The 22,638-nt window shown below is 37.5% G+C and overlaps 1 protein-coding gene across 1 annotated transcript in view; it reads left to right on the top strand.

The window, feature by feature from the left end:
• The window catches only part of LOC140233555 (hepatocyte nuclear factor 4-gamma-like), a 47,798-nt gene extending 44,936 nt beyond the window's left edge, over nt 1-2,862 (top strand). Inside the window, exons 6-8 of the mRNA XM_072313680.1 lie at nt 692-928; nt 1,519-1,691; nt 2,683-2,862. Coding sequence (XP_072169781.1) covers nt 692-928; nt 1,519-1,691; nt 2,683-2,859 — 587 coding nt within the window. The 3' untranslated portion in view covers nt 2,860-2,862. The remainder of the gene's footprint in view (nt 1-691; nt 929-1,518; nt 1,692-2,682) is intronic.
• Nucleotides 2,863-22,638: the final 19,776 nt, after the last annotated feature.

The following is a 22,638-nucleotide window of genomic DNA, read 5'->3' on the forward strand; positions in this document are numbered from 1 at the left end:
GGGATAACATGCTTCTTTCCATTGACATTTAATGTTACAACAGTTGCATACAGGGCACATAGATGTGTTGTCATTTCCACAATGAAGAATGGAGTAAGGAACGTTTCAAATGAATGATTACTGTAGGCCTATACGCCAAATATTTCACAAGGTTTTTATTTTTTCAAATTTTGCAAGTCGGATGCTATTCCCAAATTTAAAAACAAGCGAAAATATTAACTCTGATCCCTGCATGAATGAGATGTGCACTCATACATTTCTCCGCTCAGTACTGGTACTCAACAATCGTAAATTTAACCCCTCGCGAAAATTGTCAGGAAGTCCCAATTCGCTACAAATTAGACTCGCTAAATTATATGGCACGTACGGTATTAAATTTCACTCAGATGATCCGAATGACAAAAATTTTTCTAATGTTGTCGGACATTTATTTTGCAAAAATATTACATTAAGAGTGTCTTTCAGGATGGCATTGATTTGTGCACACCACTCCTCTTTAAGCTGTTGAGGAAGGATTGATTTTGCTACAACACGCATTTTCCATAGACACCTTCCCAAGCATACTTGGGACTCATCCTCAACAGGTTTATAGTTTCCATATACTGGTGATATCACACTGTCATCTGAACTTTAACCAACGGAAAGGAGAAAAAGGTGATTATAACATTTCATGACTGACTGCTGTCCGCAGATGCAAAGGGTCTGAGCGAGCCACAGCGCATCAAGATGCTGCGCTACCAGGTCCAGATCCACTTGGAGGACTACATCAACGATCGCCAGTACGACAGTAGAGGGCGCTTCGGCGAGATCCTGCTGATGCTTCCGCCGCTGCAGAGCATCACGTGGCAGATGATCGAGCAGATCCAGTTTGCCCGCCTCATGGGCGTGGCCAAGGTGGACAACCTGCTGCAGGAGATGCTGCTCGGAGGTGGGTTGGGCTACTCTGTGGCAGGGGGTGGGACGAGGGGGGTGGGAATGCTAGGAGGTGGTGGAGTTACTCCTCAGGATGTGGGTGGAGCTGCTCAGATGTGACTGGGGCTGCAAGGCAGTGGATGTGACTGACGGATCGTGAAAGAGAGAACGATTTCCTCCTTTTTGTGGAGATGAGTAGGTTAGGACAGATCCAGGCATAATTACCACAATCCAAAGAGGCACTTCCGGCAATGCACAAGGGCATTTTGAGTGGTTTGTCATCCAGCAGTAACAATTATAGATCATTGATTTGCTGAGTTTACTGCAATAACTGTAATTCCAAACGAGCATAGCGATGCATATCTGGCTGTATTGAGACGTAGTGTTGCACTATTAAATGAACATACCATCAAAGGAAATGTCTGAACCTGTTTGATACACAGGAGCATTGAATTTCCAACTTGCCAGTCAAGAGGTGTAAACTCAACTATGGGCAGATGATATAATCTGAAGCTTACTTTGAGCAGTGATATCTCAATCTGATAAGGATTGCATAAAGGCCCAAGTGATTGATCTAACTCTTGACACCGTTCATGCTTATGGCAGGTTCGAGCAATGATCCGTCGCAACAACACGTCCCCGGCAGCATCCCAGGGATGACCGCTCACCTTCCCCCCACACCGCCGGGGGACCAGCAGTCCATGGTCAACGGTCATCTCCTTCATGCAGCCTCCCACAGCGCAGCACCACAGGTCACTCAGACCACCACTGCATCTCAGGTCAGTAAAAGGTGCCCAGCCAGTGGTCACTCTTGGTCTTGCCTTTATATTGGAATATGCCAGGCTCTCTCAGGGACATCAAGAATCTAATGACTTCTGAAGTGATTGGGGTTCAAAAGTGTGTTTTCCCTTTCCATAATGAGTAAAAAGTCCAACCTGAAATAGCTATAAGACTCTGAAATGAAGCTTTGAGTACACCCTACCTGGAGGCATCAAAGGCTCTATTTGTAAGATTTTATGTACTGAGAAATGTGGTTTTGAGACAAGGTTTTGAAACAGAGTTCAGAAATCATAATCAAAGAGAGGAGTGTTTGTATGAGTTTTTTCCAAGGTTGATTCTGGCTTGCTCAGACTGTATCATTGTGCTTCTCATTATGTGCAGCTTGTCCCTTGCCAGTCAGATTGCTTAAGCAGTGCACATGCAACTGTGCCGTAATAATGTTTGAAATGATGGTTGCAGTCATATGACTTTCAAAACCTTGTCTCTCGTGAAGCACTGTTTTATATCGCACCTCCACAGTGCATTTCAAAACCATGTTTTAAAATTGTGTTTGTTATTACAACTACTGATTACAACAAAATATGAAACACAGAACATGGTTTCAATACCATGCTTATACTCAGAGAAGATTGCTTTAAATTTACCCAACAATGGCTGGAGAATGTGATTTATCTGCTCCCCACTCCACAACCCTCCCCACCAAAAAAAAAAAAAACAAAAACAAAAAAAAACAAAAAAAAACAAAAAAAAAAAACAAATGCTTCTATGTCTACTCCAAATATATCTATGTCCAAACACTGTTTCTTCTTGTAGGCATTGCCATAATCTCTCCTTCTGCAAAAATGTCTAGTTGTTTAACATTTATACTTGAAGTTTTAGTAAATGGTACAGTGTACTTCTGTAACTGTCCTATGAAGACCTACAAAAAATTGCTACCCCAAACATTTTGTCATACTTGGAATAATCCTATTTATCTTGATCCCCCAGCAGGTGTCAACTGAAACTTTCAAGCTGCAGGCCACCCCGATCCCAGTCACCGCCACCCAGCCCCTGGCCCAGCCTCCCGTGACTCACACCACCGCCGGGCCTCCCGCCCCTGCCGCCATACCCGTCCCCAAGCAGGAGAGGAGTCAGCTCAACCCCTTGCTCAAGGAAGAGGTCGTGTAGCTTCATCACGAAGCCCCGCCCTCCCCCTTCCCAATTTGTCTGAGAGCTACAGATATGGATGCATTGCAAATTGGGGGGTAAGGGTGAAGCTGTGAGTGTTGTTGAGCTGTCAAACACAGCGAGAAGGTAATAGTCAAGTTTGAAGTCGATGAAATATGTGATCAGCAGGATGAGCTCATCTGTTAGGATCTGGCGTTTTGGTTCGTGTCATTCTTTACAATGCTCTTCAGAGTACTTGGATGTATTCAGGCTAGCTCGTCCGAGCGTGCTGTATGATTCCGGAGGATGATGTTTATTTCTTTTTTGGTCCGAATGAGCCCTATGACAAAATCATTCCCTGAAAGAACACACACATGTAAATGACGTGACAACTTTATCTTCCATGGAGAACAGTAAAGGCAACTTTTGATTTGAAAATGTGCTGCAGCAAGACATACCTCAACTTTGCGTCAACGTCACAAGAGCTGCGGTCTGCCGCCAGGGCAAAGAGCTAGTCTGCAGAACCGGAGACAATGGGACCAACTGGAACCTGTTCTCCACCCATTCCATCGCACCTGAGACTTCACCTTTCTAGTTTGGCATCTCAGTTACAGCATGCCCACAATTTGAAGTCTTCATATCCAACGTAGTGTCTTCAGAAAAACAAAACTTTATCGATCAGATACGAAGAACAAATCCTCACAATACTTTGACGAAACAGATGCAGTGATATTCCTGTGTGAAAATTCTAAATTCATAAAAGTTTTTCAGCAAATGCAAGGGTTGAAATCCAATGCCCTGGGCGATTTGGCCAAGACCAAAGCCAGAGCTCATCTGCGAAGCAGCGGAGGGACTCAAATGACCCGTAGGGCTTCAACTCACTCCGTAATATTTAGTGTGGAATGCCAACGTGCAGCGTTTTCACAGCATCGCTACACAACTGCAGGACAATGGATGCTCATATCTTGTTGTCTTTCATCACAAAGTTGGCCATTGTTCAGTGACAAATGGTGAAAACATGCCTTGCTGTTGTTGCCTCAATATATCTTGAAAGGTGTGGTTTGTAATGTTGTACAAGTTCATGAAGCTTTAACAAGTTATATTCTTCTTTTAATGTGTGTATGCACATGTATCTGTCCTTCTTTGTCAATATTTTTGATATCCCATTCTTGAGAGCAAAAACTTGCCTTATTCTCTTGAAATTGCCACTTGATGTTACTTGAGTTTTTGCAGTCGTAACCTCTAATTCAGAACAGTTTTAAAGAGCTGCAGTTCTGACAATAATGAAATGCTTTTTATAGTAAACATTGTGTGACTACATTCAGTGTTATTATGGCAAGTGCTAACATTTTTCAAAATAAAAAAAGGAACAAAAAACAGGTGTCATCATTAAGATTATTTAAAACTGGTTATGCTAACATGCTAAAAACACAAACGGGGGGGGGGGGGGGGGGTAGGCCTGCAGTAACAGTGACAGGATGTTTTCCAGTTCTCCTTTTGTCTTTGCTAATTTCTGCAAATTTGTCTAGACGTGTGGTTGTAAACTAAAGATTCTGCTTGCGAATGAGCCACTTCAGGTCATGCTGTATCAATGGCATGCAACCAATGTGGTATACAACCACCACTGCAACACAGTATGCTAGGAAAATTCATTAAAAACAGTGATTTGTTTCAAACACCTGTTTTGACCTTTCATATTGAATTGTGAAGATTTATCTTATTTTTCTTTTTTTTTCCAACAATAAAACATTGCTGGAAAATTTCAAAGTAATGGATGATTGATAAGCCAAGTTTGCTGCAGCTTGAACAACTTGATAATGTAAATTATGTTGGTGTCCAATAAAGGAATGCAGCCATGCCAGCTAGTGATTGCAGAGAAATCATGTATAATGACGGAGTACCTTATCGCAGGAACACTTGAAACAATGAATCACTTTGCAGCAATATGACTGTGGTTTTTTTCCTCCCCATCTTGTTTTGCAAGTATCATTATGATTTTAGAACTTGTTCTTGCGTGGGCGAGTGAAATTATCACCAAGAGCCCAAGATACAAGGAATACATTCTCATTTTCTTGTTGCTGCCTAGCGTAGGCATTTAATGTTGTACATATGTAGCACTCTGTACTATATGCATTCCAGTAGATGGTTTCTGTCAAACTGTTACCACAAAGCAAGTATTCAGACATTGCAAATGCCATGGATTGTCTCACGCAGTATCATTTCACTTGATTAAAAAAGTGGATCGTGGTTGGGGGGGGGGGGGGGTTGTGTTTGTTTTGTTTTTGTTTTGACCTAATGACTGTTGCTTACACCTGGATTGATAGTGAAATACAAACAAATTTCACGTCGCCGTGGTGTCATGTGACCAAGCAGTATCCTTTCTCCTCTCTGATGTGTGTTGTTACCATGACGACTTGCAATGGGAGGAGAGAGAGGGAGGGACCTTGTGACAGCCCTGTTTTTGGTGTTGTTGTTTTTTTAGTCATTATATGATGTATTTGTATGCAGTACTGAAGACAATACAGTCAGACTCACTCAGTTTTACCACAGAGAGGCCTAATGCTTATAATGTTAACTTTAATACTTCCAGAGATTTTTATACCAGTCATCACAATGGGGCTGTCACAGTGTCACATGTGAACACAGGGGATGGTATCCCCAGACCATTGCCTCACTGTCCAAAGCTTCTTGTGTTTTTTTTTTTTATGCCAAACATGCCTGATCAAAGAAAACTTTCAAGAAAGTGAATGAAAATAGTTTTTAAAAGGAAAAAAAAAAAGTGCCTGACACATAGATCTATAACACGCAAATAAGATGACTATATACTCTTTATTAAGTGCCAAAGATTTTTCTCTGTCTTTAGTTGTAGAAGAAAGATAATTGTATCTTTCGTGCAGTGCCTCTAATGCCAAGCCGATGTTCAGGTGTTTGTATACCTGATGTGGCGTACTTAACTATAATTGTATATGTATTTCATAGTGGGTTAGTGTGGATTTGTTGTTGGCAGTACATGTATTATTGTTAGTTTTAAGTGTGAAGAATGCCCTCTGTGACTTGAACCCCTATTGTGCCTTCCAAGAGTGCATTGTGACTTCATCAAGTCTCATGGAGGGGTTGCCGGGGGTAACAGAGGTGTCCTTGGAGGAGGTAAGATGTGTATCGGTGGTTTCCCCTCATCATTAACTCGTTGACAAAGAGTCCCGAGTATAGTCGGGCAGGTGTCTATGGGAAATGCATGTTGTAGCTAAATCAAACCGTCCTCGGCGTGTAACCCTCAACAAGCCTTCGGGATGGGTTTTGCTTCAAAGAGGTGGGAAAGGTGGACACTACAGATTTCAAACAGAAGTACGGTGTGGGGCCAGTCTAGTGATTATCTGTTGCCCTCACTATTTTGATAATGTGTTTTTTTCCCCATTTTTTCTGACACTGCATATTTATATGCTGCATGGATCAAAACTAAAATTAAAACCGAGACTACAAGTACAAGTCATACTGGATTCTGTAGTATGGAAAGAATTGTGTAAACATTACGGTTTCAATCAAGGACAGCATAGAAGATAGAAAACAAAAACAACTGCCAAGACAGAGTAAGTTATCAGTGTTCATGTGATCATTCATCACACCCAGCTTTCACCGAAAATTGCACATAATGCTGCGAATTGCATGGTGCTCTTTACATTGAGTGTAAAAGAAAAAGAAAAAGAGTGAAACTAAGATGATGGACTAAGGAACACATGAGGAAGTGATACAAATGAATGATTCCAATCATATCAGGTGTGTTCAATTTGATAGATTTTAGGTGATTTGTTATCAGAGGTAATCAGTGTCGTATAGTGACGTATGCACGAGATTCAAAACTAGTTCTCCTTGCAGCTCTTCAGGATCACTCACCTCGTATCGTGGCAACCGTGATGTCACCAACTAGAAAGCAGAGGGTAAACGTCAGTACTTCGACAACAGGTGGATGCGTACTCAAAATTTTCCTTCAATGACCAAACGTGTGTCATCAAAAATGTACTTACCTCGAGTACTCTATTGTGTTTTAGCCTCTGCACCACAAAATACATGTACCTGTGATTATGTAACCCAAATGGATGAAGATGTAAAGATATGCGTGTATCTTTACGTCTTTCATATATTTATGCTTGGTTTACGTACGAGCAAGGAATTTTACATCGTATATGTTTTATTTTCCAGATGATAGATGCAAGTAGATATTTGAATATTCATACCATTCAAACACTGTACATAGATATATATATGCGTGTGTAAATAATTATATATAAATATATGAAGATGATGACTTTATCATAGAATGTGATATATCGTGTACCTGTTTCTCGCCACAATTATGAACAACTCCATGACCAATCAATATGCAATCAAGCTTCCATCATGATTAATATTGATATGATAATTTTTCTCTGTCAGTGTGATTAAGGAATGGTTGCTCATAAATAGCAACATTGGGAGTAGATGACTTACCCTCTGTGTATATGTATATTTTTTCTTCAGTGGATATGTTTTTTTTTTTTTGGTCTTTCATACTGATCTCCTGTCATGCCATACCTGCACTATTGAAATTCATTTACGTATATATGATATGTACTCATTCCTATTCAAATGATGTGTAAAGTCATTTGAACCAAGTTTTTCTGCATTCATCTGACTCTTGTTTCATTTCCATGCTGCTTAGATGTTTATAGGTTGTATATTATTTCCATAAAATAAGGAAAAATATCCAGAAAAATTGATAGAGTTCCATGGGGAAAAAAAAAGAAGAAGAAATATTTAATTGAGCAAAGTGTAAGGACTGATGAGTCTTAGAGTGTACTTAATTTTGTACTTTTGCTGTATAATCAACCAGTACGGTATGTGTTGTGACTCATATTCCATTAAGAATGGGTGCTGTATTGTTTTGTCTTATAGATATATATCTAAAAAAAAAAAAAAAAAAAAATAGCTTGTAATTCCAGAAGTAGGTCTTAGGAAGAATTGAATATTTGAATCAATGCCTTGCAAGCCAATATGAATCACTATATACGTATCTCAAAACTGTCTTGTAATTGACATGGGTTATTGACATGCTACTTGGTGCCTCATGTGGAAAAGAGGAAGCTGCAGATTCAGTTTGTTTGTTTCTGACTATTTCAAAACTCATTTCACAATTGAAATAGTAACCAAAAAACCAGATGAACACAATCTCCCTGTACTTTATTGTATTAATCAGTATCTACTGCAGGTGTATTGTGTATACACAATTTTCTTTCTTTCTTTTTTCTCTCTCTGTCAATTTTTTGGCAAGCCAACTTCAGTAAGTGAAAGTTTACGTGAAAATGTCTGCTGTACAAAATGTGTTTTGTACAATGTATTTTATTATAATTCTTCTTTGTTTTTCATGTGACTCTTATATTTTGTTTGCATATAATGAGATGCTACAAGATAAATGAAAAAAAAAAAAACAAACATTCTTTTTAGGACGTCCACAATTGAGTGGTTTGGTGTCACTTACAGATATGTATTTGTGCAGAATTTGATGGCTTTAAGTTATCTTTATGACATGATCATCATTTTTACTGTAAACATCAACATTAGTGTCCTCTCAGACTTTTATGATAATTTGTGTAAATATGAGATTGTGCTTTTTGTTTTTCCTTTTACTTCTCTTACTCAATGTCAAGTATAAATTCTGGTAGCTACTATATAGCTCTCCTTTTTTTTTTAAATGACAATCAAGATTTTATGTAGTCAATAATGCCTCCCCCCAGAAAAGGAAAAAAAAAAAGTGTTGGGTGGTGTATCTATCTTTTTGTTTGTTTGTTTGCTTTTTCAATCTTGACATCTTCAAATGTGTTACAAAATTCTAATGCTGGATAAAAGATATTTACCTCAAGCCTGACTGCAAACTTTAATTGCATGAACGGTACATCTACATTCAGGTCCTTGACATGTTCATTTGCCATGATCAGCTAATAGTGTTGATGTCAAAAGTATCAGGACTTAAACCTGCTAGAGGAACTACATAGCAAGTCCAATACAATCTAATATATCATAAGAAGTCTTTAGCCATCTTATTCAAGTGTATTTTTTTTTTTTTTTTTGGGGGGGGGAGGGCTCTATTTTTCTCCCTGCTATATTTGGGATTTAGAGAATTTCACAGTTTGAAACGTAACGGTTGAGATTTCCCTTAACATGTTATCTGCTCCACGTCGTGTGATGGGGAAAAAAATATCATTAAGAATTGATTTCATCAGTACTCCCAAACTTAGCTCACGTCATATGCAGGCTTTCCTGTAGATGCATGTGTTGGACTTTTGACTGTGAAATTACATTTGAGTTATATGTGTAACACTTTCAGAATGTCAGGTTCAGTGGAGGTATGCTACTGAGAGACCAAGTTACTTAACTTTGTACAAAGTTTCATTTATATTCACTTAAAAGCTTGCCTTTATTTTGGACGCCGTGTTTTATCCTGCTTAGCTAGTGCCTAGTCAGACAAAGAAAAAAAATATATATATATATATGAAAAAAAAAATGAAAATGTGAGTATGCTGTGGTTTGATTACTTCAGAATGTAGAATATCTATTTTTACTAAAAACTATGTAGACCGAATGATTTGCCGTGGGGTCGCCACAGTCTCATGCAGATGCTTGATACATTGTGGTGCCGTAAGAGAGAACAATTCCTTGTGTAGACCTAGAGGGCAGCAGAGCCAAATCTTTCTCACTCGTTGATTAGTGGACAATCTGAAATATATTTTTGAGCAACTTAATTTGTACTATTTTGGATACTTAAATGAACACAAAATTGTGCAATAAAAGGATGAAGCATTTGTCAAGTGCGAGTATCACAGATGTCTGATGATTATTACTTTTTTTTTTTTGAGCATCAATGTTCGAGATGCATTCATCGAGCATTTCATGTGTGTGTATGTGTGTGTGTTTGTGAGTCTGTCTCTTTGTGTCTGTTTGTCCACTTCTCTTTGAACACAAATTAACAGTTTTGTAGGTGGAAGTTGATTGATTGATTGATTGATTGATTGATTGATTGATTGATTGATTGATTAATAGATCTCAATTTATTTCCAATTTGTATTCACAAAAGCAAAGAAACAAATATAACTGAGTTACAATGATTATTACTATACAATAAAATTTTGGTTTTTTGCTACATAAAGAGATAAATGGAACATAACAAATACTTTGGCAACTAATAGTAATAGGAAATAGTCATAAGAACAAAAATGTAACGGGCTTAAATTAAAAGTGCAGCTTGTATTACTTAATCGACCCAAAGTAGACACATAATAGCAAAGCATATGCCAAAATTGTTAGAATAAAAAGAATAACATTTCAAAAGCGGAGAGGGAAGGAAATTACATTGAAATTCAGAGAATTCTTTTACCAAAAGTTATCAAAAACCAGATTGTGATTGGATGACCTTTTTCTTGCACTTCCATATTGTGGACCGAGTGTGTGTACATCCAACATTCAGGAAAAAAACAAACAAACAAACAAACTGTGATTAGCTAAGATAATTTAGATGTGTTTGCAACAAGAAACATTTGTACAATGTACAATACTACATTTAAATCTGCAGGCTGGTTGGTAGCCATCAATATTTACGGCGCAAAAATGATACACACTGGGATGAGCCTCGATTGTGCTTTACCTTTGGAAAAGGGTTCAGAGTCCGTATAAAGTCACCCACGCTTTAGCAAAAAAAAACAAATATCTCACAAGTTTATTCATTTTACTATAGGCAAATCATTGAGAAAGGAGGAAAATTATAAAACGTCAAAGAAGAGGAAGTATTTAACTCCGACACGAAGAGCAACTATTGCACTGTTTAGATGCAGTCGTAGAATCAGTGAGCTTGTTTATTTCCAATCAAATTGGCACTTGAAATGATGGGAGGATTTTTTTTTTTAATCTTAAAAATTTCTCAGTAGATTTAAAAATGCGACTATAAGAGCACAGTATAAGAACGTATGACATTTACGGCGATTGAAACGCTACTTTGCTGTGCACAATATTTCCATATCAACTCGCATATATTTCATCCAAGATAGTGATGGGTTTGCACAAATGTTGCACCGTCTTTTATACTCTCTTCTCTGCCCGAGACATCAAACAAATCTCGGGGGGGGGGGGGGGGGGGTATTACAAAAAGCTCATCCAGCTGGTCTGACAAAGATACCCGGACTTTGCCGTCAAAAAGTCGAATTTGTTACCAGAAGTCATTGCAATTTTCATTCGTTTATTTCCTTGTTTGTCCACTGGCAAAAAACAAACAAACAAACAAACAAACAGCAACAACATACATTGGACCTCGCAACATCTTATCCTTTTTCGTCCCGTTATTGTTAAAAAGTGCTGTTTCTTTTCAATGATTTTGATATGTTTCATTTCTAATTATGTTTGTAATGTCTCTTGATCGAATGAATATTTCATTGAATGCTGCATACAAAACCCCATTACTTTTAATAACGGTAATTTAGTTAAAGATAATTGCCTCTACTCAAAGTTGCTGTTATGATCCGATCTGATCATAACAGGGTATTAGAAATCAGCAGCAGTCTTAAACTTTTCTGCCGCCATACCAGGGTTAAGTTAAACACAGAGCGATACCAAGTTTGCGTTTCGCGGTGTATGAAGTAGCGCCACCACCTGACTTCTTGTTTACAACCGACACAGACTTGGACCTCAAAGAGCTCGAACGGAAGTTTGATATTTCCGAAACTATGTTCCAAATTAGAGATCAGTATACATTATTGCCTGAACAATATTTCCCTTGTTTCTCGTAATATGAAGGACTATCCCTTGTCTTTGTGTTTGATTGAGGAAGGTTCGAATAAAATGTAAGTATCACATATAGACCTTTACATTTTCAGGAATATTGACTAATTCTTCATTTTCTGGGTGTTCTACATCGAGTATATAGGAATAGGAAGAAGAGTAAGAATAGGAAATTCAAATACATATTGAGGTGACGAATGTACACACATATGCATGTTATGACACATTAGATTTTTTCGTATAGGGTGTGAAGAAAGTAGATCGATAAATTAAATAATGTGTAAATATATACAAACATACATACATGCGCAGTGTATCATTGATGAATGGACAGGTTGGACGATAACGACGTTACAGAAGCTTGAATAGGGTTTATAGTCTTAGTAAAATCCACCCAAAAACTAAAAATGAACTCAAAAAAAAAAAAAAACGTAAAAAAATGTCCCACAGAAAGTTCCAAAAATGACAAAAACCGAATAAGAAGTAAGGAAGATATGACATTTTGAAATTTCACATTCGTTTCGGAAAACATTTCTTGACCAGTCCTTATAAACATTCAAATGAGCAAGTTGATGATGTCATGCCTTCTCAATTTTTTATGTGTGTGATATAATAGGAAATTCGTTGAAAAAAAAAAATCATATCTTTAGCTAATAGTAAATGCATATTCCCATACCAAAATATATTAGAGGTAACAATTGTTCTCTTAGATATTTGGTGATTTTGCGGCAAGATTTATATTATTATCTTGTACTGCTGAAATATGAAAATTTTGTCCTTTCTGTAATTGAAATGAATAAGAAATTGTGAGAGGATGACATCATCGACTTGCTGATTTGAATATTCCTAACGACTGGTCAAGAGTATTTTCGAAAAAGTTTTAAATTTCACAATGTCATATCTTCCTTATTTCTTCTCGATTTTGTTCATTTTTGCATTGTTATGCGGGATTTTTTTTTTCTCTTTCTTACGAAATTGATAAGATTTTGGAGTTGATTTCGATACATATGCAATATGAAGAATATGTAATTGTGTTAAGACACTAGTCTTTCATTACTAATGCGCCGTGAGAGACCCGAGGGCATGTTAATTACTCCTAATCAAATAGAAGATATTGCAGTCATTCTTGTATCAGATGAGGTGGATTCTGTTATTCGTTGTTCCATCAAACATATCAACTTTATTCAGCTTTTATGTCCGTTTATTATAGGCAAGTACGGGTTCTACATTGAAAAGATTCCATGTAACTATTGAACATTTATTTTCTGGTATCAAAAATCTGGTACATGTATCAAGAATTGAATTCCTGTATCATTTATATCAAAATTTGAATTGGTATACAATAAGGATTCTCTGATGCGGATCCAGAGTCTAAAAGAACGATTTTGTTTATCACCGATAAAATCTTACAAAAATGGAATGTATTTAAAAATCAACAAAGAGGGCGCCTTCCTCAAACTACCGCCCCAAGCAAAGTCTCACACACTCCCACGCACGCCTTTCACTACCAATTTACTGATCTCTCAGCGTGAATTAAAAAAAAAAAAAAAATAGTACAGGTCCTAGACACAAACACTTCTTTTTATTGCAGACGTTTCGTCATAGATTGAAGAGTTTACATGTAAACACAGACATTGTATGTATTTCAATCATATAATTTGTCTAGCAGTTTTCATCTGAAATATTATATCAAATTGATAAAAATGGATATGATTTTACCAATATCTTCAAAAATGCTTCTTGTTGTGTAACAAGTATTGTTGAAAAGATTTTATTTTTCTCTATTTGATGGTGACCTTACCCCCCCCCCAAAAAAAAAAAAAAAGAAAGAAAAAAAAAAGAAGAATGAAATGGCGTTTATCTGTTCTTGCATTCAAACTCTTTAGAAAGCAGTGCGCAGAATCAGGTAAGTATTTAATGTTAAACACAGATATATACATATCAATACACACACACACACACACACACACACACACACGCACACACACACACACACACGCACACACACGCGCGCACACACACACACACACACACACACACACACGCGCACACACACACACACACACACACACACACACAACGATTCTATACACAGGAAAAATGATCCAGGATGGGGCAGTCCTCTTTCCAAGGTGGATGTACGTGTAGGTCGTTTCAGCCGTGAGACAGGCGACGTGACGGTAACCAGATACCTCGTGACGTCAGCGTCTACCTCCAAGCTGATTGGGTGCTGACGGACGTATCCTTGTCTTATTTAGTCACCAAATATACTCCACTCAAATGTTTTCGTTTTTCTCTCAACTGTTTCCTTTCGAGGCAGCAGCACCTTTCAATTCATTGAGAAAAAAGCAGTTTACTAGACTTCTTCTACGTTGGTAATACTATGTCGATTTTACAACGAACATACATGTATGAACAGCTTTGGAAGCTGATATGTTTAAGTCGAAATTACTGGCAAGAACTGTCTTCTCGTAGAAGAGCAAGTAATATCAGGGATATTTTCGGACGAAGAGACTTGCTATTAACTCTATCAAAATCCCTGCAAAATGCAAGGATGAACTTGAAGTATTTACAAACCTGATTAGTATGTTGTTGTCTTTGGTTGATAGTGACATGTTGACAATGAAGAATTTTTCGCCTTTTCCTTTCTTTCTCTTTTGGTTTTTCTTTACATTTAACTGATGCACGAAACGGGGCGGGCAAGCCATTGAACGAGTCCACAGTCATGCGTATTGACTATCCTGAATGAATAATTGCTGACCACGTGATCTCATTAAGGCGCGAATGCATACGATCTTTCTTGCGCGAGGTAACACCCTGACACCAACAGTGTAATAATGGTGCTATTCATACGTCTTAGGTATGTTGATTGACATCCATTCTATTGCCAAACGTACGTGCTGTTTACAACGTCGTTTGTTTATGTTCTGTTTCAATGCTGTGGTCGGAAAGTTCCTGAATATACTAAATAAGCCACTGACTTTCTTGCAAGACAAATCATGACATGTAAAAGTCAATTTACATATTATATAATGTATAGGCCTAATGAGACGAAAATGATGCAATAAACTCACGAAATGGATTCACATGCACCACTATAATAGTCTGAAAAAAGTCTATCATACAGCTATAATGCAATACTTCCCAAGGTCCTCTGTCCATATTGTGATCGTAGTTTGACTTTTAGCATTTTAGATTATATTATAATGGCATTTTGCTTTGTTTGATTGTTTTTGCTCTATATTTGTTTGTTTGTTGTTGTTGTTGTTATGTTTGTTTGTTTTTTGGAAGTGTGTAGTGTATTATTCACCATCTGATAAAATTGTTTGTCTATATAGGCTTACTTGAACCATGTTGTGTTATGACAGCTAAAATTAATGTGCCTCTCTCGCATATTCAAAGAGGGAAAATGAGGAAAGTGAATGAGGGCTTGGGCTGGGGCAGAATGATATAATATACACTTTAACGGAAAATTCCGGAACTACATTTTATTCCTTGAGGCTTGCTTTATCGCGTTTGAGTAGCGTCCTCTCGTGCCCCACTTCGACATCCGGGAAGGAGATATCGTGAGATACCGGGTCAGTGTAAACATACCCATGGGAAATCTTCGATCGGTAAACAAATTTAATACTCGCCATCTTCATAGCGCTGAGATGCCCGTCTCAGATACTTCCAGGGGATTGAATTAGCTTATAAGATGAGCGGCTTAATGTATTATCTGATTACTCTGGTGAGGGACAGGGAACACGTATATTATCTGTGTCAAGGTTGAAGTTATACCCTATGTTGTACATTAATTGCTGTCGTCACAACATTATTATGGTGACGTAGGAAGAAAATGGTATCATTTATAAATCTTCTGAGTTTCCATGCGTTAGGCACGCTTAAAATTTATTCAATAAGACGGCAAAGTAGGATAAGGTAAACTACTCTCCGTTTTGATATGATAGAAAAAAAAAAAACATTTGCTCGTGTGCCATGTTTATCTATGTGCATGCGTATAAGAGTTTGATATGCGCTATTGCATTTAAATCCTGGTGATGTGTTGTTTAGTCAATGAGACTAAAACACATAGTGGTATCAATATCATAGAGACGTTTGCACTTGAGTGTTAAAATGAACTTGAACTAAGACAGATTCAGTGAAGATGGTCACGAGTCAATTTTCTTCAACGTACAGTGCTTACTTTACAAATTATAGGGAAAATGTTCACCACAAATTGATTCACTAGCAGTGGAGGATTCATTTATATGTCTTTTCTGGTGACAAAGGCAGTACAATGAACAAAATCTCGATACTTTGTGATGGAGAATCAAAGTGAACTAGATGCGAGTCTTCGTTTGATGTGGTGGATGGAGGTGAAAGGAAATAATGATTGTTTCAATAGCGAATTAAGCGGACAATGATCATTATTCACACATGATATATCGTAACCTTTATATCATTCTCTTTAACTATCTTACAGTGGTGGAGGCTGATTTCCTTCGGTAAAGTCAGCTCACGGACTGATAGCTCTCTAGCTTCACCAAAATATCGTTGAATAGAAATCAGTATAAATTGTGCAAGAGATGTTGCTTGTACACTAGTTACAACTTTAGGTGGCCGTACCATGTATACTGCCTGGGCGGATGAAGCAGGTCGGTGCCGCCGGGAAGGTTGCTTCATCCAATCGTTTACTTTCTCAAGCTCTAGGCCAGCTTTATATCCTACGCATACTCAGTACTCGATTAAGAGGTCTTTGGTACAGGCTTAATTCAGGGCGAACTCAATCTTTCATAGCTATATCACGTATAATATACGCATATATATTCGTATGCAGACATGATCTTCATAAGCAAATTATATTATCAAGATTACATGACTATAATTATAAACACCAAGAGATGCATACATGCGTGTCTGTCCGTGTGTGTTATGCAATGTTTATCAACTATTTGAAAATCGCCTTGAAGGATAAACATGTTATAACGCTATCTATTCGTTTCTTAGTCAAATAGTAATTGATATCTTAAAAACGTAAGAAAACTTGAGAAACTTTTTCCCCATTTGCAGCGAAGGATCTTAAACCGGAGGAACGTCAAATTGTGATCCTGATAGGCTGATACGACAATGGCCGTCTTCTGGCAATTGTTTAGGACTTGGCAAGGGCTTAAAAGCAACAAAAAAAAAAAAAGGTTTAAGCATTGCAATATTATTGTGAGAGAATTTATCACATGTCCCACTATATTGTGAAAAAGAAGATTAGGGATTTGACGTTCAAGGGGGACGCTATTGAAACTGTCCTAACAGTCGAGATATGGTATATCTTTACCGCGAAAGTAATGATAATAGACTCGGGTCAACATCTTCTAAGAAGGAAAGTAGTGTCGCATCATTCTTTTTTTTTTTCTCTCTACTATTAGAGAGAGAAAAAGAATGGAGAACTATATCTTTCAACAACAAAAAAAAAGAAAGAGGAGAAGGCGAAGGATGAGAAGGAATATAAGGGAAGGAGAAGAAGCAGAACTCATCATCTGAAATTAACAATTTTGTGTTAATGAAATCGTAGGCTCTATGTCATATCGATTGAGAAATATAATCGATAGAAAGGGATTTAGACGTGTATTATATATAATTTAGATAGATGAAAACTTACACTTGGACCCTGACACCCCCCTGAAGGCGTGAAGGATGTACGGAGGAGAAAGAGAAAATTTAAATGTTACATTTATAAAGCTTTATATACGTATACACACACACACACACACACACACACATATATATATATATATATATATATATATATATATATATATATATATATATATATTGACATAATTGATAAGAAATGAGCCATGCTTGCCGATACTGAGGGCAGTGACTCACTGATTATTATGGCCTTAGTTTTGAGAGTGCGCATCCCCTTTTCTTTCTTAAAAGCGCGAGAAGAGAGAAGGTCAGACGAGGGAAGATGTCCTCATCACTCGCCGTCTCCCGCGGTGACCGCCGAGTTAAAGACTCCCGTGTGATTACTCGGAAACTCCTCGTAGGCGATTCACTCAATGTCGAACCCGTAAACCAGTGTGTATAATGGTGAACTGTGATATCTGATTCGGAGAATTCATGACTCGTTCAAAAAGTGGCGCTCGGTCTGCAAGTGATGACGCAACTTGACAGAGCCGATCGAGGTAAATGTTAAGGTTGGAAATCGTCCCAAGAAAACGTTCTCTGTTAATAGAGTCAATGTCTTGGTTCCCGGTCAAACTTGGGAGATGCTGTGTTTGTGGCATATGTTATAAAGGTACATTACCACTGCACAAAGTAAGACTTATTCTTCATGTTGTTCTTTTTTTTTCTTTTCTAGTGTATACATTTCATTTTTTTTCTTCAGTTTTTAGGTATATGGTATGATCTAAAGAGAATCAAGTGGGCATGATTCTCCTATTGCAGCTCACTAGAATATAATAGCAGCTGCGTTAGAGAAGTGTATATTAATGTTATTATAATTATTATTATCATTATTACTACTACTACTACTATCATCATTATTATTTTTACTACTATCATCACTATTGTTATTATCATTATTATTATTATTATCATTCCTGTCAAGAAATAAGTAGAGATGCAACGCAAAGTCCAAGACTTTAGAAATTTATGACAGTCAGCTGACGACAAGATGTCGTTAACTATACAGGGACTTCCTAAACATTCATACAAAAACAGCATATTTCCAACCGATGCGGGTGACTTAATACATTACACACGTTGGGATTTATAATTTCCAATTTTAAATCAATTCGTCTCTTTCACATACACAAATCGTTAGATTCTGGTTATTTCCTTCCCCGTCTGAATGTGTATTCTAAGATATTGTTCTGTTCGCTCTCGTTTCTTTAAAAGATCAATACGAATCTACTCTACCCCTCCATGGATTACCGCAAGTATCCACTGTTAGTAAATTTTTAACAAATCATGGTTCCCAAATAGCTGTTTAACTCTATCACATAATCACAAGGTGGAGAGAATTTCAGCGTTATTTAGCAGATAATCTTCATAAACTATTCGTTTAACAGTTGTTCATCGATTACTCTTAAATCTCCTAAGTTTCTTATTGACAACGTGCTTGTCAGTCATTATTTGAGACTATAGTGTACAAGTGTGGTCACTCATGCAGAACACCCAACAAGAGTCAACGCCAGAAGAGCAACCCCGGATGGGTGGGCCCAATTTTCCTCGCTGTTGTCCTGAACAGACGCGTTTGGTATCCCCCGATTCCCCCGTAACATAACGCCAGCAGTCAAACTCAACGCAATAACAATGCACTTGACATTCAACCTGATCAGACATACGACCTCCCAGATCCAACATCAATCCCACGCAGTCATGGTATACTATATCCACCCATAGCTTGTCCATTAACACAAACCATTAACCTACCAATCACCATCCAGGTCAATCATTTTCCATTAACCTATAGCAACAGTCTCTCCACTCCGTCATCAACCCTGCTAATCAGTGCTATCAACGTTCATGCAGCACGTCATAATGGACGAACCCATCCACTGCAGCACGTCACAATGGATGAACCCATCCACAGCATCAGCAATCCATCAATTAACCCATTACGTTCCAAGGCACTTATATAAGTATATAGCTTCACCTAACTTACCAACCTTTTTCGTCACCATTCAGTAATCCATCCAAACCTGACCTGGTTGTTAAGTTTAGCTAGCTTACTCAGGTGTGGCAATGTGCCTTAGTCCAACAGGAAGAACAAGGTGACAAAATAGGGATTAAGGGGGCTTGGATAATCTCTATTCACAGTCATAGTTTTCAGTCAAAAACAAACAAACAAACAAACAAACAAACAAACCACTATGTACAGTCGGCGAACGAACAAGCATAACAAGGGTTAAAATGAGTGTGAAATGTAAAGAGGCGACTACACATTATTGTATCATTTTTATTATATCCAATTCTAGAGATTTTAGAGACAAACCGGCTGTCCGGTGAGTCCTCCAACACCAGACTCTGCATGATGGACTCAATGATTGGTAATGCGGTGCAATGAATTCATCGAGTTCCAGAAGCTCTGATCTCCACAGACTTATAATTCATGAATTCCAAATCGTAAATAATGCCTTTAATAAGGGGAGTATTAAAGGGAGAGTACAACTGGTTTCCAACTTTTTTGTGTTTATGTTTGCGAGATCATGAGAAACCCTATTAGATATGAAAGAGCATATAGCTGTCAGCGGAAATCAAAGTTTATTTTATGAAAATTAGTTTTGAAATGGCTGAGATATACAGAAAAAAAAAAGATGAAGAAGAAGAAATCCTAATAAAAGGTGGGACCTACTTGTCATTAGGATCAATTTGTTCTACTTTGTTTTTGGGTGTCTTAGCCATTTCAAAACCGATTTTCATCAAATAAACTTTGAATTCCTCTTAGAATTGTATGCTTTTAACATTTCATAAGTGGTTTGTACGCGTCTTGCGAAAAGTTAAAGGCTGAATCCTCATCTCAACCAGTACTACACTATCCCTTTAATGACGAGCGAGACGGAAGGGTCCCTTCTTATGGAATCAGCCCCGGAAGTTGACTTCTAAACACAGCGCATCATGACTTCGAGGATGGACACCTTTAATCCTCTATAGAGAACTTCATATTCATTATTTTGGAAGAGGACATGAGGAATACCCTTTATTCAGAATTTGAAAGAGGAATACCCTGGATGAATCAAACTTATCATTTTTTTTTTCAAACATCCATTTGTCAGGATGTTGGGTATTGATCCTATCTCATCACCATTTCGTGCAACTCAGAAAGCTGTAAGAAATGACGAGACCATAAGTTTGATCACTTGGGCAACTGTGCGCACATTCAGAAGAGACTTCTACATAATACATTCTACAGACAGTCAATTTATTCCTACTTTTAACTGGGTGTGGCCACAGCGTCTAATAATATTGCTCTGTTTGTTGACATGAACTCAATCTATAGCGCCCCCAGGTGTCCGGATTTTTATCGGCAGGAATAATAGCCCTTTTGAGCATGTAATGTGCTGCGCATTATTTACAATTTTGTAAGATTGATTGGCTTCTCAGTATCCTGACCAAGATCTTCACTTGTTTTAAAAGGGACATCGATAAAACAAAAAACAAAACACCAATAAAAGGTGAGGGCCGAAGATCTCAACCCTTTATTTATTGATTAGTGTTCTCATGATCACTACTACATTTTGTACTCAGTTGCTGTCGTCTTATACAATACGTTACAGCTTGGAAAAACGAGAGATACGACAGTCACTCTCACTGAGTTCCACATCAATTAGGCGACACGAAAGTGAAAGAAAAGAAAATTAAGGAAAATTAAGAAACAGGAAGCTGGTATTAGTATTAAAGTTACCCGAGTTCATTTGTTCATTATCAGTGACTCATCTATAATCAATGAGGAGTATAGATTCCCCGTGCCTCGTGACAAGGTTTTTGAGGAAAATAGCACGCCTCCTAGCGGCGCCCCCTTTCCTACCTCCTACTTGGTGAGATTACTATCTCCAAGGTCTCTCCCGTATCAAGCTCACCTGGAGTCAGCTAAATATGGAGACATATCTACCCTGGGAACTCAATGTAACCTATTTTTGAAAAATACATTCTTTGTTTTTGATAGCTCAACATGTTCGTCTTTAAAGAGGGCTGTCTGTTCTGCGCACCAGTGAAAGTAAAATAACCCTCTGTACTCTTTACCGTGGATCATTACAATCTTACCTCAACTATTTTGGGGAAAATACTTCAATGCTATTAGTATTACTGTCTAGATACTTACATTGTTTACGATTAGTTTGCTTCTTCGAGGTATTTTTTTGCTTAAGTCGAAATAGGTAAAGAACATTTTCTGAACGTTTGTCAAGAGACCAATATATATATATATATATATATATATATATATATATATATATATATATATATATATATATATATATATACATATATTACACAGGATTTCTCGATCTACTGTCCTTGGAACAGTCATTAAATTGTTATGTCATATTACTTTCTATAAAAGAATTTGCTAATGTTCACAAAACAAAAATATAAACACCCCCAAAAAACACAATAAAACAAAACAAAACAACAGCATTAAAGACAGTGTCCTCAGCCTTGACACTAACATGGCGCCACTAAAGATAGTCCGACCTAGTTCGGCCACTCTCGGAGGCGACTTATCGCCCCTTTCCTCTCAGCATCCCACCCCTTATCTCAGTTCTCTTACCATGCCCGTGATGAACAGAAGATTGAAAGACAGAATCGACGGTTAAGCCCTCTCCACTACAATGATTGGTCATGGTTAAACGAAGTGAACTTTGAAAAAGCCTGTCGTATAGATTCGCTTACACGATAAATCATTCCCTCTCCAGTTTGTAAATACTGCCATTTTCAGTGTTTGATTCCAGCGAAATCGAATCTTATTTGCATTACCTTAATCTAGACTGGGTATACTAATCTTTTTCAATCAAGCGTTCCGAATTTCGACAGAAATATCTGTATATTACATTGGTACCAAGGCAACATCAAGGGAAAAAAAAAGCTCTCTGCCAGGGTGTAAACTTTCTTATCATGAATACTCCGTTGCCCTTTTATAATTGTATAAATTTGCTGCAAGTCAAAAAAGGAGAAAAAAAAAAACACACCCAACTATATAAGCACATTGAGTCAAATGAAATACAAGTCTAGGTTCGCAATGATAGTGAGTTGACAGGCATGTAAGTTACATTCACATCAGAACTGAGCCATTGAATGATATTGGTTCAAACAAATTAAATGGAATTGAATTCTCATAATCATATTGATTGACACACAGGAGGAGGAAGGAGAGATATTTCATTGTAAATTATATTACATAATTTATATGTAATAATATCATTCTGTACCAATTATGAATAACCGGGGCATATATTCAGATCTTATGGCACGTGCCCATCATTTCAGCAGTCCCTCTCACGTGAGGGGAGCCAAACT

Source organism: Diadema setosum, chromosome 9, assembly GCF_964275005.1.
Source record: "Diadema setosum chromosome 9, eeDiaSeto1, whole genome shotgun sequence".
In the NCBI taxonomy this organism is placed as follows: Eukaryota; Metazoa; Echinodermata; class Echinoidea; order Diadematoida; family Diadematidae; genus Diadema; species Diadema setosum.